Here is a 14,166-nt window from a genome sequence, read left to right as displayed (position 1 = left end):
TTAAAAAAAAAAAAAAAAAAAGAAACTGACTCTTAATAATTACATCCTTTTTTTTTTTTCTTTTTAGCGTTCTTTTTGCCAATGAGAAAACCGGATTCTCAAAAAGAAAAAAAGACTGCAAAATGGAGATAGTGCCAAATTGCAAGCATTAGTTAATATGACAGTGGCAAAGAGACGTTTTAAAACAAACCCTCAGCAACATTATGAGGTCGTATTGCAGTCTACCCAAAACCCACAAAAATTGCTTCTTAGCACTTGAAATTATTTAGACTATTTGAGATACAGATGGATACCTCTGTCAGTAACAGGTTGTGTCTCCTGACTCTAGGTAATGATATTGGAAGTTAACATGATTAGTATATTAAAAATAAAAAGAATCATTTTTATCATCTCCAGCTCATCCTCCCCACCTACCTCTGCCCCCGCCCCCAATGCTCATGATAAATCCCAAGGCCTTGCACATGGCTAGGGAAGCACTGTACCACTGATGTCCCCAACCCCTAGCTCATCCTTTTAAAATGTCTGCCTATTCACGAGATACTAATGTGGTAGGTTATATACAGATTATAAGTGAATAAATGTGAACATAATTCAGTATGAGTCCTCAAAAAATTGTTTGCTCAGTCAAAAACGTTAAGAAACCATTGTGTTATTCTGCTTGTTGTAAACTCATTGCCTGGGATAACCCTATTGCAGTATTATTGCTTTTTTATAAATTGTAACTTTTTCTCCCATTGCAGATTTTTTTGATGATGAGAAAGATGCCTTTAAATTGTCATTATTTCCAGAACATGATTGTTTACATTAGAAAACCAGGAGTATATGCATTTCATTTTTTATAATTAGAGCTTTATAGTTATACATAGTATTTGCGTTCCTCTAGACAAAAATCATACATCCATAGAATTTGATTTCGGTTCCTGATCCCTCTTTTCCATCCCGCCTCTTCTCTGTTCTCTTCCCTCTACTCTGCTGGGCTTCCTTTTACTAATATATTTACTTATATTTGATTGGTTTTTTCTTAATTTGAACATAAACATGAAATTCCCTGTGGTATTTCTATATAATGCATATAACGTGATTTTTTGAAGAGTTCATTCTTCATTGCCTCCCCCTTCCCATCTCTCCACTCTGCCTCTTGGTCTTCTACAATGCTGTCCCTGTATCTCTATGGTCTCCTGTCTTTCCCTCCTCCTTTCCTTTACTCTAGCTTTCACGTATGAGATTTTTGACCTTTGAGTTCCTGATTCTGGCTTATTTCACTTAGCATGATATTATCCATTTCCATCCATTTACCAGCAAATTCCATAATTTCATTTTTATGGCTGAGTAGAACTTCATTGTGTATGTATGCCCAAATTTCTTAATTCATTCATCTATTGATGGGTACTTAGGTTGATTCCATAATTTGGCTGTTGTGAATTGTGTTGCTGTAAGCATTGAGGTGGCTGAATTGCTATAGTATGCGGATATTAGTTCTTTGGAGAAAGTAACAAGGAGTGGGATAGCTGGGTCATATGGTGGTTCCATCCCTAGTGTTTTGAGAGGGATGCTTTCCAGAGAGGTTGAACTATTCTACAATCCCACCAACAATGTAAAGGTGTACCTTTTTCCCCCATCCTTGCCAGAAGTTATTACTATTTTCTTGATTATTGCCATTCTGACTGCAGTAAGATGAAATTTTAGTATAGTTTTGATTTACATTTCCCTGATTACTAGAAATATGTTTGATGGCCATTTGTGTTTCTTCTTTTGAGAAGTTTCTGTTTAGTTCTTTTGCCCACTTATTGCCCACTTACTGACTGGGTTATTTGCTTTTTTGGGGTGTTGGGTTTTTTTGAGTTCCTTATGTATTCTGGACATTAATTTACTATTGTTGGAGGAGTGACTAGCAAAGTTTTTCTCCAATTCTGTAGGCTCTGTCTTTATGCTCTTAATCATTTCCTTTGCTGTGCAGAAGATTTTAATGTGATGTCATCCCATTTATTTATTCTTGGTTTTAGTTCTTGTGTTCTGAGGGTCTTGTTAAGGAAATCAGTGCCAACACCAATATGATGGAGTATTGACCCTATGATCTCTTCTAGCCGTTGCAGGGTTTCTGGTCTAATTCCTAATTTGACTTTTATGCCGGGTGAGAAGTAGGGATTAATTTCATTTTGTTATATGTAGCTATCCAGTTTTAAAATCTTCCATTGCAGTTTAATAAGTGACACATATTCACAGTCTTTGTTTAAAAAGTAAATTAATAGAAGAAAATCAAAAATGGAAAATATAATAGAAATTTACTTTTAAGGTATAAACTACATGGGGTGTGTTAAATACTATATAAAATCAAATGTTATATAAGTAGTTCAGCTATAAATGCTCTAAATTACTGGTTGTTCTCTAAGTTGAAGTACATAGTACAAATAAATAAATAAAGTACGTATTAGTATATAAACGATGGTTTTTCTTAAGGAAAATTTTTATCCTGTTTGTGAAACTCTTAAGAAAAATGACTCACAGGGTTCTTGTTGTTTCAGCCATCCTCACTGAATGGAGTTGTAAATTCTTTAAAGTTATTTTTAAATCCACTTAAAGTGTGCTGTGATATGTACTAAATTCTCATTCACACTACTCTATCATCTTTTAGTTTGGATGAGAAACAGTTTTATTCAAAAGCATTTTCATTTTATTTACTCTGCAGCTAGACAAGAGGTCACATTAAAATAAGGAGTACTCACAGAGAAAAAATATAAACTATATCATAAGTAATAATGTACCATCTTTCTTATTTTAACTTGTATATTTTATTTGCTATAGGAAGTATACGGAAAGCTACTCCAGATAGAAAAACGTCAAAATCAGTTGCGAGCCAAAGATCTGCTTCCAGAAAAAAAGGAAACGAAGTAAGTTCTTGTCTTGCATTAGAGCATATGTAGATTTTGAACTCTACATGCTACGTATTGATGTATCTAAAGCCTAAAATTTAGGATTCCATGTAATAGGTTATTTATATTTAGGAAGAAGCAAATATTGAGGTTATTTTTCTGCTACTTCAAGATTTACGTATTAAATTACTGTGTTTGGATTTGATGTCCTTAGAAATTTTATGTGTATGGCTGCACATTTATTCAGCATTTGTGTGCTTTCTGATTTTTTCTTTTGTAAGGTATTTCAAGGCTTGTACTTCCATTTGGCAAGCAGTAATAGATCAGATCCATCAGCCTGTACAACCAATGTTAAATTTTGGCCTAGCTATTCATGTTTCTTCTTGTGTAAAAGATAGATTTAAGTTGTGTGTTCCTAGTCCTTTATTTGGACTTTATTACTACTTTTGTTCATAGATGGGTTAACTTTGTGTCTATAACATCTTCAGAATAAATTAAATAGGCACAGTTTTAATCTTTTCAGAATTCTGATGGCTTTCAGGTAAGTTTCATGATGGCATATTTATTTAACTCTTCAAACAAAACATTTGGTGGTGTTAGAACCTTTTCTAAACTAGATTGAGGAAACAGAATAGTATTTCTGAAAAGTGGTTTCCTTGGATGAACATACTAGTGTATAATATGAAAATTTGTTTTCCGATCATGAATTGCTCTTATAGGTGAGATCTTTTGTGATATAACACTAATTGCATGGTTAATTAAAAAGAGAATATATGTGATATTTTAACAGAGATCTGATTGGCAGCAGATGGCTGATTAAGGAGGAACTAGAAGAAATGTTAGTGGAAAAACTGTCAGATCAAGATGTGAGTAATTAATCTTTTCAATTTAAGGAGACCTGTGTCATAAGAATGCAGACAATTGCTGTATTAAGGATCCTAATAGTAATAGTCCTTAGAAGCAGGTGTGCCTTGGACAATTTTTCTCTTTGAAATGTATTCCTTGTCAATTTCTGCCACGGGAGGAGAGCCTTATCTGTGGTAAGGAAAGTGCCATGTCCAGTGTCCAGCTCCTCCTCTTATAAGTGCCCTCATGTCCTCTGCCAGTTGTTATAGAGGAGTGTAGCAGATGTCATTTTTGTCTCCTTCAGTGAGACCGGTAGCTAATTTTACAAGCTAATGATGAGTGAACAGAGCCATTGCAGGTTAAGTAGAAAAGGAATGTCGCACACGGAATTTGCAGATTCCTGGCTCATCACATGTGCAGCGTCTGAAAGGTCAGTGGTTTTCACCTTGGGATCTCTAAACCACATGTGTCATAGTCCCTTGGAGTGTTCTTTACAACTGCAGTGTCCCTAAGCCTCACCCTCAACCTGGGGCAGATCTCGAGGGGGTCACCCAAAAATCGATCTCATTGACACACTCCCCAGGTGAAACTTATGCCCTATGAAGTTTGGGACACTTTCATCCTTCCTCAGACCTTAATTGCAGTCTTATTTTGTTAATGTTCTAACATAGCCTGACGTGATCAGAAGTAGCTTGATGTTTTAAACATTTTGATGTTCCAAATTGTTTGACTCTCTGTTAGATTCAAGCGGAGATAAATCTCACAAATCCTCCCAAGAAAGATTATGTTCTTCCATGGCAGTGGCTGGCATTGTTAGTGCCTGCCACCATGTAGATTCTAAGTCACGTTCTTCGGTTGCTCTTTTTCTTTTTTAGCATATTGTAGACATTAATGATTTGGAAAAGTTACTTCCTTAAACAAGGTGTCAGACATTTGGTTAGTGGTAGATCTGGAGTTGATTTCTAACATCCTAACTGCCAAATATTGCTACACTTGAATCAAATTGAAAAATCTCTTTGCTTCTTCATCAAATGCATCATTCCATTATTTCTTTTGTTTTCTAACTGCTTTGATTTTTTTTTAAAATTCAGGTATTTTTTTTTCCCATTTTGGAACTATTCCAAGGATTAATACATTCATGCAATTATGAAAATAAAACAAAAGTATATGATAATCTTTTATACTTTTGGGATACTGAATATGTAGAAGAAATCCTGAAGTTTGTGATTGGCATCAAACCAATCAGTGACTTCTTAAACTTTAAGCTTAGTTTACAAGTAAGGCCTTTATACCTGTAAGTGACCCTTTGCAGTTTAAAGAATGGTCATCAGGAGTGTGTGAGATGGAATTCTTAGAACAAAGGACACAGGCCAGTGAGTGGAGGGGAGAATGGATCTCTGTCAGGCCCAGGACCACAGGTGGCTTAAGTATTTTCACCCTTCCTTGGAAATTTGCCTTTTCTGTTATTAAATCATAAAAAAGCTGTATTTGAAGAAGTTTCTTTAACATTAATTTTACCAAATTCCTCAATACTTTAAATTATTATTGACAGATTTTCACTATAAAGGCAAATGGTGACAAAATTGAGTACGATTTTTTAGGGTTAGCAAAAAAAAAAAGTTATCAAAAACTGGATTCACAATCCATATTAACTAAGGATCTCAAGTATTAGTTGTTTCCTTCTCCATAAACACTTTAGAATGATTATTCTGGCTTCTAATTTTAAGGGGTTAATACCAAGTTGTTTACTTTCTAATCACATGTTCAAGAACTATTAAAAAAAAATGCACAGAGTAGCAAGGATAATTTATTTCAAGAGGTTGCCCTTTAAGTCAAGTATCTCTTGAATTTTTAAATAGCTTGATTGTTCAGTTTTAAAGGAAATCATAAACATTATAAGTAACACAGCTTGAACAGCCAAAAATGTATTTGCCAAATGTATTATGAAATATAATTTCAGAGGTGCATTTTCTCAAAATCAGACTCTTTCCATTTTACTATACATAACTTACTGAAAATTATTTCTAATGTTTCTTTTGATACAGTTCTAATAAAAGAGTGGAAATTACACTTGAAGATCTTCTAAATATTTTTTTAAAAATTAATTTAAATCTAAATTTCATAATTATAATCCAGAGAAACTGATTTTTCTTTGAATGATAAATCTCTTTGTTTCTCAAAAGAAAAAAACTTAGCACTAAAGATACACAGGAGAAGTGATGCATCTGCATGCTGTTTTAAAAGCAGCATGAAGATGCCGAAGTGTCATCCTGTCAAAATTCATCAAGAAAAGCAACATTGGAAAGATCAAGTATATAAAAATAGAAAAAATCTAGCAAATGCAATTACACTTGCATCTTCTAATGAATTTTTATTGTCTGCAGTATATGCAGTTCATTCGGCTGCTAGAAAAGTTATTGACATTGCAGTGTGATCCTGCTGAAGAAGAATTTGTGCAGAAGTTTCGCAGAAGTGTAGCTATTCAATCAAAAAAACAGCTGATTGAACCTGTGCAGTATGACGAGCAAGGAAGGGCCTTCAGCACAAGTGAAGGTAATGACATTCCATGAAGAGAAAATGAATTTGGCGAAGACTGAGAAGCTCTAATTATTTTCATTTGCTATTGCTCTGTGGTATCCATTTGATTTGCTTTTGCTACTGCTACGTTGGATTTCCTAATTTCAAGATTCTGTTGAAGTTTTCAAAATCTTACAGTTTAACTAAATCTTACAGTGTCCCAAGAAAAAGAGTGAATACATACCTACCCAGTGGTGTCGACTATTATGTTCATATTTTCAACTGGAAGAATCAATAAAATGTTTATAATAAAGGTTTCTTCTCAAAAACTAAAAAATGCTCAGTGAAATACATGTCAGATGAAAAAACTATGTAACATGAAAACTTGACCCTCTACTCACAGTTTTGTTGTATATGTACAGACATTTGACACGATCTGTCTTGTAAGAATTGACCTACTAGATTATATTTTGCAGCTCTCAAAAATTTAACATTATCCCTTTGTCATTTTCAACTATTGTACTGAATGAAATGTGACCTTTCCTGAGGATTCCTTTCTTTTCTACCATTTACATGTTATTACGGTATTCACATATTTTAAAAAATTTGTATTATGAGGTATATTCCTATTAATTATAAGTGAACATTATGTAAATTGCTTTTTTAAATAAGATAACTGAATTGACTATGTTGACTGTTGAAACTAAAATAATTGCAGTGTTCTAAAAGAAAAGTGAAGATCACAATTACCCCACAGAAACCACTTACCTGTCTTCCTTTTGTTTTACTTGTAGAACGTTCCTAAAAACAGTGTTATAGATTGCTCTTCCAGGAAAACTAATTTTAATGTAGTTTTGTCTTATTTCAAGGCCCAGGTTTTTAAGATGTATACTAATAGGAACTTTAAATTTTTAAAGGTAAAAGAAAGACTGCAAAAGCAGAAGCACTTGTTTATGAACATGGAAGTGGAAGAATAACAGTGAATGGAGCCGATTACCTGCTGTACTTTCCAATCACACAGGACAGGTTTGATTTTTATTTAGCTTGTTGTGTAAAGAAAATATGCTCTAGAGTATGTCATTATCGATTAAGAAGCCTTGTTGTTTTCCAATTCTGTTTGATTGTGTCTCTTTACTAACATATCAAACTAGCCAAATGGGCACTTTATTTTTCTGTAAGCAGATTTTTGAAAAAGCATCTCTGTAAATCCTCCTTAATTGACTCTTGCCCCTCTGTTAGATCATGTTGGAATTTAAGTAGTCTTAAATCTTAAGTGGATCTTACATTCGGAAATGCAGGTCAAGCCAAAACATAAGCAAAGCAGATTCCCATCTTCTGGTTTGGGGGTGGCTGCACACAAAGCAACACAGCAACCACAGAAACTGACCTTGGCTCCTGTACCTGCCTTAGGCCACGGGTAGGGAAAAGTACCAGCACATCACTTGTGGTTTATGTTTGTTTTTCCTGACCACAAATACTAGAAAAAGTCAGCTTTATTTTTTTGGATTTTTTTTCCCTTTTAAAAGAAGTTGATTGTACATATATTGAGCAAGCAAAGAAGCCCGTTTCTGTGAGATACAAAATGTTTATAAGTTAAAATAAGAGCTCATCAGCTTTGCTTAGTTTTCAGTGCTAAATATGGCAGTCATATTTTTTAAACTTTGTATTTCATTCATCATAAGTAGATATTACAGTTTTTCTAATCCCTAAATGTACTCCTCTTAGAGCTCTCTGAGAGTCCCTATATAAAGGCCTCTTCTTGAGACGGTTATTATTTTTTCAGTAGTTACTGTCATTATCCATGAGTAACAGAAATTCCATGATTAGTTCCTCCTTCCTAATCCTTTTCCTATATCCTGAATGTACTGTGGCAGTACATTAAGGTCAAAAGACTGAAGCTTCTCTGATCCCAGTGCTCACGTAAGGAAAAGGGGACTGTTCTAACATAGTGTAAGCTTCTGGACAGAATAATTACCTCGGGAATGTATGTTTGTTATGTTTGTGTGCCTGCGTCAAAAAATGGCCCACTCTGAACTCTGTTTAATATCAATTAAACTAACTCTGCAGTCGTCCTCACAGGGAAAAGGGTGGAGGAAGTTCATTTCCCGTAGGAAAACCCAGAGACCCTTACTGCTGGGTATGGGAATTTCAGCCCTGGGAGCCACGAGGAGGAATGGCATTTGACTATTACTTGAATTCAGATATAACTCATGATGATTTAGTAGCATGTCCCACTATGGCTTGGTCTCACAATTATATCACCTCCTCAGATCTTGTTCTTCAGTTTGAATCAGCAAATATCAAATAAGGATTGTCTCTGTGCCTAGTCTTGTTCTGGGCATTATGAAGATAACTGCTGTTTTCAGTGTGATTCCTGTCATCAAGAACTTGGGTTGGGAGCCTCAGGCTAGTCTTGGTGGGATCAAGCCCCCAAGCCTTCTCACCAACTTAAGTAGTTGTAGGGATTTGGTGGTGGCCCCACCTGTCATGGACTGGCCATCCTGTTTTAGGAGTGAGTGGCACAGGTACTTACTTAGTCAGCAACAAAGTGACCTCTGACCAGTAGGAAGACCACAGAGTCAAGAGCCAGGAATCTTGATTCTATTCCTGGTTATTATCTCTGTGACCTTAGCCTTTACAACAAGCGTGTGTGACTATGTGCCTGGTAGTGTGGGATACTTTCAGCAAAGGCCTGTGCTCTGTTAGGCAGCCAGGTAAGAGGCACTTTACCTAGTCATCGCTACAGATGAAACAGTTTCCTCACACGGTGCCAACCATGTAAGAGAGGAGACAAATTAGCATTTTAATCAATTACTGAAAAATAAAAGACTATTTATTTGGTGCCAGAAAAGTAGAATTCAGATGGTATGTAAACAAGAAAATCATTTATTTTATTTATTATTTTAAAAATTATGCTGACTGACAAAGAATAAAGTAAATGTGATTCTCAGGATTTCATCTGTGATTCGTGAGAGACAATGCATTGTGAAATAACTTCATGCCATGTAACTGTATTTACGTGTGCTAGTTTGCAGTCCAAGATAGTTAAAATTGATAGCAGTATAACCATCATTTTCAGTTGTTAACCCTATAGGGCATTTTTTCATCTGTACACAAATTTGTCATTGTACCACAGAATCCCACCACCTTCCAGCTGCCCAGATTCTTTATGGTTCTTTCTTACCTTGACCACTCTGGCTTCATTACTTATATATCTCTGAAATCTGTGTTTTCTGAATTTTAATCTCTATAAGTGTTTGTTAGGTAATCTTAAAATGTTAGAAAGTAAGGACAGGTGTCTAAGCTCTCAGACGCATGGCTGTCCAGGATCTTTACTTCCTCTGCAAACCCCATTTACCTGTTGCGGGGTGCGGCCACCTCCCCCAGTGTATGCACATGACAATCCCATAGATTCCGTCTTGGCTTCTGTTTCCTCCTGGGAAAATGCAGTGGTAGAGTTGAATTATCAGTTTCTAAATTTTGTTTAGGTATGATCATATGGATACTACTTTAATACTACTATTTCCATAATATGGATTGTTTGGATTTGGTTGCTTTGAAGCCTTTTTTTAAAAAGGCAATATAGATTTGTGTGTTTTGTTGTCTGAGGGGTTATGTCATCCTGTATAGTACTATTACAAATCCAGTTTGCTATGGCCTTGGAGGGTTGTTGGTAGCCCATCTGCCTGGGGTTATTCTGCTCTTAAAATGTAAAAGATGGCATTTGAATATCTTACCACGTGCATCTCTCAGCTTAACTGTTGAATAAGTTTGATTTGGGGTCTAAAGCTGCTGTGTCGGGCAGAAAAAGCAAATGCATTGTAAATGGACTTTCCTAAATAAAAATTCTGGGATGACAGTGGAACTAGCTCTGTGGTGGAGTGCTTGCCTGACATACTTACACAGGACCCTGGGTTCGATCCCTAGCACCATGAAAAAAAATAAAAATTCAGCAGATATATTAAGGCAAAATAGCAAAATCAAAGTCCTTGGCAAAGATGGTAGTGACATCAGACCTGGCACATAAGTGGTTTTCAGTAAATTCTCATTCAGTTGAGCAAAGAAGCTGCAGGCCTTTTCCTTGCCATCCTCTCTGTGGTGTTGGCTTAGGACCACGTGGGCATCACGGTTCCCAGGGAACAGGCCAGACTGTGGCTGTGCAGCTTAGTGAGCTGCCATTGGACTGTGTGTTCTTTTTGTGGAGGAAGAGTTTTAAATGTTGTTTTGTTGACTTTAAAAAGTAACCATGTCAAGTTAAGCAGTATACATTATGCAAATACATTATAGTATACTTGACTTAGAAAATCCAAATGGCATTTGATGATTACTTGGTTAGGCCTATTAATTTTATATTTGATCATTGAATCTAGAGAGGGTAGATTCAGTTGATTAATGCAGTCTCCCAACTTCAAGACTTTACGAGGTTATTTTCACGCCTCACGAAGTTCTCATGAGACAAAGGAAACTAATAACCAATAAGAGAGTGTATTGCCATACTCTGTAAGTGCATTGCTATATACAAAAAAAAGAGAGAGAGAGAGAGAAAAAAAAAACCTTACAATCTTGGTATGATGAATTGATTGACAAGAAGTTTGAAAGGTGACATTGGCATGCAACAGTTTTTAGAAACATTCAGAATGCCAACAGTGTATGTAGTCCTGTATCTTTATAGTGGAATTAACTGGATTTATTTGTGATGTGCTTTAGAGAACAGTTGATGTTCCCTTTTCACTTCCTTGACCGCCTTGGAAAACACGACGTGACCTGCACAGTCTCAGGGGGCGGGAGGTCAGCACAGGCAGGAGCAATACGCTTGGCAATGGCAAAAGCCCTGTGCAGCTTCGTCACCGAGGATGAGGTCGAGTGGATGAGACAAGGTATGCATTTGGGTGGGACACTGTGCTGTCCCCTCTACCTACAGGTATTTCCTGAGTCTTGTCCTGGTGACCTGAAATCTGGGAGAGAATACTTGGTTCACCATGCAATCTTACAGCTTGTCAGCTGCTCCTTTCATGCTCCAGAATTGTACAGTATTTTTCAGGTTTGATTTCTACAAAGAGAACTTGAATTAGAACAAGAAAAGGGGGGCACACTACCTGTGATGTCTGCTAAAATATCCAGTCCAGAGGTTGGGAAGGTTGACTTTGGCTTTAAGACAGATTGCTTGTTTTTCTCTTACCATAGAAATTTGTAATTTGCTTGGTTAATGATAAAGCACTTTAGGCATTTCTGTCCAAGATTAATGGAGATTTTAATTTTTTCCATTATGATGTTAATGTGAATTTTTTTTACTCAGTATGGCCCTGTCACTTGAGCAAGAATCTTCGCACTGTGGGGAAAAGAATGTACGCTTGATTCTTTCATTGGGGTACTACCTGGCATTCATAATAAATCTAAGGTTTGAGCCAAAGGTTGTCTTTGCATTGAGAGGATCCAGTGCTGTGTGTCCTGTGACCTGCTGCACAGCCCCGTGCGAGTTGCTTAGCACCTTGGTTCACAGCCCCTCTCTGCCAGGGAAGGTGATCTGCCTGCTCTCTACCTTCCAGCATCCGCCTCTGGGATCCAGGATAGGCACGGCCTGTGGCTTTGGCTACTTAATTTTTTGTCTTTTGAAAATCCATTTGCTTGTAAACAACTTGCCATTATATGGATTTATTATCTTCTCATTATCTACTACTATGAAGTAATTTGATAGGATATGACTTAACTAGTCTGGACTCCTCTACATATCTGAAAGTAATAAAGCATTATTACTAGGAATTTAAACTAGAACTTAGACCTTATCAGTATTTTGGGCAAAATAGTCCATGTGTGCCCTTTAAGTACAAGTAAGTGCAAAAGATTATATAATAAGCTTTCTTTAGCTATCTGGCCATTAAAATACCTATGCTGAGCTGGGGCTGTGGCTCAGTGGTAGAGAGCTCGCCTAGCACGTGTGAGGCACTGGGTTCAATCCTCAGCACCACATAAAAATAAAATAAAGATATTGTGTCCATCTACAACTAAAAAATAAATATTTTTAAAAATACCTATGGCATGTATCAAATGAAGAGAAGTGCTAGTGTTGAAAGAGCAAAAAAGATGAAAGAAAAACCTTCGTCTATTTGTTTACAAAAGCAGCTTCCAGGGGTTCTCCTGGTGGTTTCTGGGAATCCGGGTTTTTGCTCACATACCAAGGCTCCAGCCACTGCTGGGGTGCTTCCATGTGGACCATCTGCTGAGTAACTCAGTGATTGTCTGGAAACATAATTGCTCCTGAGGATTAAGGGAGAGGCAGCTTCCAATTTAAACTGACTTCATCCTTCTAGAATAAACTACGTGGCACAGAGTACAACTCCCAAAATGGTTATTTACGTTCTGAAACAAAGTATCAAGGACTATAATTTTCACAGAAATTATCATAACACACAGTTTTTTCCTCATGTTTGGCAAGTCCTGTTTGTACACGTTTGTTCACGTACGTACACTGCTGAGGTGTGTTGTCCGTGGGCTTCCTCCCTACCTCTTGCCTCCATTGAGACTCTCACCTCATCACTAACAGGTGTGCAGGGGGAGGCCCTTGGGGTGAATCGCAAGCGCCCACAGAGAGTAGTTTCATCTGAGTTGAACAAGTTTTAAAAACCAAAAAGGAGTCATAATTCTCTGCAAGGCAGTCTTGACATCACTGATGTTTGTCTCAGAAATTGAAAAAATGTCCCAGGAGAACGAAGGCAGACCGCCGTCCTGAGGCTCTCCAGGGCTGCTCAGTTATTGGGGTCTGGCTGCGTTCCTGTGGGTCTTTCTGACAACAGTTCCGTGGATTCTTGTGGTTCACCTACTTTTCTGCCGGACAGCCTGTATTTTCACAAAGCTCACAAAGGCTTCTCTCTTCCTGCTGCAGCTGGACTACTTACTACAGATCCACGTGTCAGAGAGCGGAAGAAGCCAGGCCAAGAGGGAGCCCGCAGGAAGTTTACCTGGAAGAAGCGCTGAAGGCTGGGGAAGGGGCGGGAGGGCCTGGTGTGGGGGGAACAGGCTCGGTCTGCATCTGCCAGCCAACGTGAGGGCAGCAGTGGCAGAGATTTGAGTTGTGAGATGATTCTTTTTTTAAAAGCTGCTTTGAAAAGTTTACGATTAATAAATAAGTTGTAAAAAAAAAAAAAAAAAGGATGCTTACTTCATTCTTCTACTTAAACTTTTTCAAAAGATAGTTTTAGAAGCCTAATTCATAAAATCTTGGCATATCAGACTTGAAAGGAACATTCAGCAAAATCTAGTCAAGTTACCTCATTTTGCAGATGAGAACGCTCAGTTTCAAAGATTAAGCAGCCTACCAGAGCCAAACCATTGCTAATTTAATGCTAGACCTAGACTAGAGCTCATTTTGCCTGGTTCTGTTGTTTTCCCACACAGCAGTTGCTACAATGTTCTTTTGAAATTGAGAGGTGAGAGTGATGTTCAGAAGAATGAGCTGACTTAGGTGCCTGTGCCAGAAGCTTAGCGGGTGGGAGAGAGCTGAGCTGCCAGCAGAAGGCTGGTGACCACCGCAGCCAGGTGAAGGTCACAGGTGAGCCTTGATCACCCACTGTGACAGAGGGAACAAAAGGCTAAACTCATTTTTGAATCAGTTTTGTATGGAAAGTTTTAAAAATAATCTTTTATTATATGTATGTAAGGTGTAAGATACCGTGCTTTGGTATACATAGTGAGATGACTACTGTAGTCAAGCAAATTAACATACCCATCATCTCAAATAGCTCCCTTCCTTTTCCAGAAAGATCACCTAAAATCTCTTCTCATGGCAAATTTCTAGTGTGATACAATATTATTAATCATCGTATTGTACATTAGATTCCTAGACTATTTCACATAACTGCTATTTTTTATCCTTTGATCAATATCTTCCCATTCCCCTCCCCCCCAATTTGGTAAGCACTCTTTAAGATTTTGCCTC

At 37.1% G+C, this 14,166-nt stretch overlaps 1 protein-coding gene across 1 annotated transcript in view; it reads left to right on the top strand.

Annotated features, from left to right (window-relative positions):
* Mrps9 (mitochondrial ribosomal protein S9) overlaps window positions 1–13,379 on the top strand; it is a 57,107-nt gene extending 43,728 nt beyond the window's left edge. The window contains exons 6-11 of the mRNA XM_015505010.2: window positions 2,803–2,888; window positions 3,661–3,736; window positions 6,101–6,269; window positions 7,151–7,259; window positions 10,941–11,110; window positions 13,114–13,379. Of these exons, the coding sequence (XP_015360496.1) occupies window positions 2,803–2,888; window positions 3,661–3,736; window positions 6,101–6,269; window positions 7,151–7,259; window positions 10,941–11,110; window positions 13,114–13,205 (702 nt within the window). The 3' untranslated portion in view covers window positions 13,206–13,379. The remainder of the gene's footprint in view (window positions 1–2,802; window positions 2,889–3,660; window positions 3,737–6,100; window positions 6,270–7,150; window positions 7,260–10,940; window positions 11,111–13,113) is intronic.
* The last annotated feature ends 787 nt before the right edge of the window (window positions 13,380–14,166 follow it).

The sequence above is a fragment of the Marmota marmota genome, unplaced genomic scaffold, assembly GCF_001458135.2.
Source record: "Marmota marmota marmota unplaced genomic scaffold, marMar, whole genome shotgun sequence".
Classification (NCBI taxonomy): domain Eukaryota; kingdom Metazoa; phylum Chordata; class Mammalia; order Rodentia; family Sciuridae; genus Marmota; species Marmota marmota.
The sequence above is the reverse complement of the archived record's forward strand: the minus strand, read 5'-3'. Positions and strand labels throughout refer to the sequence as shown.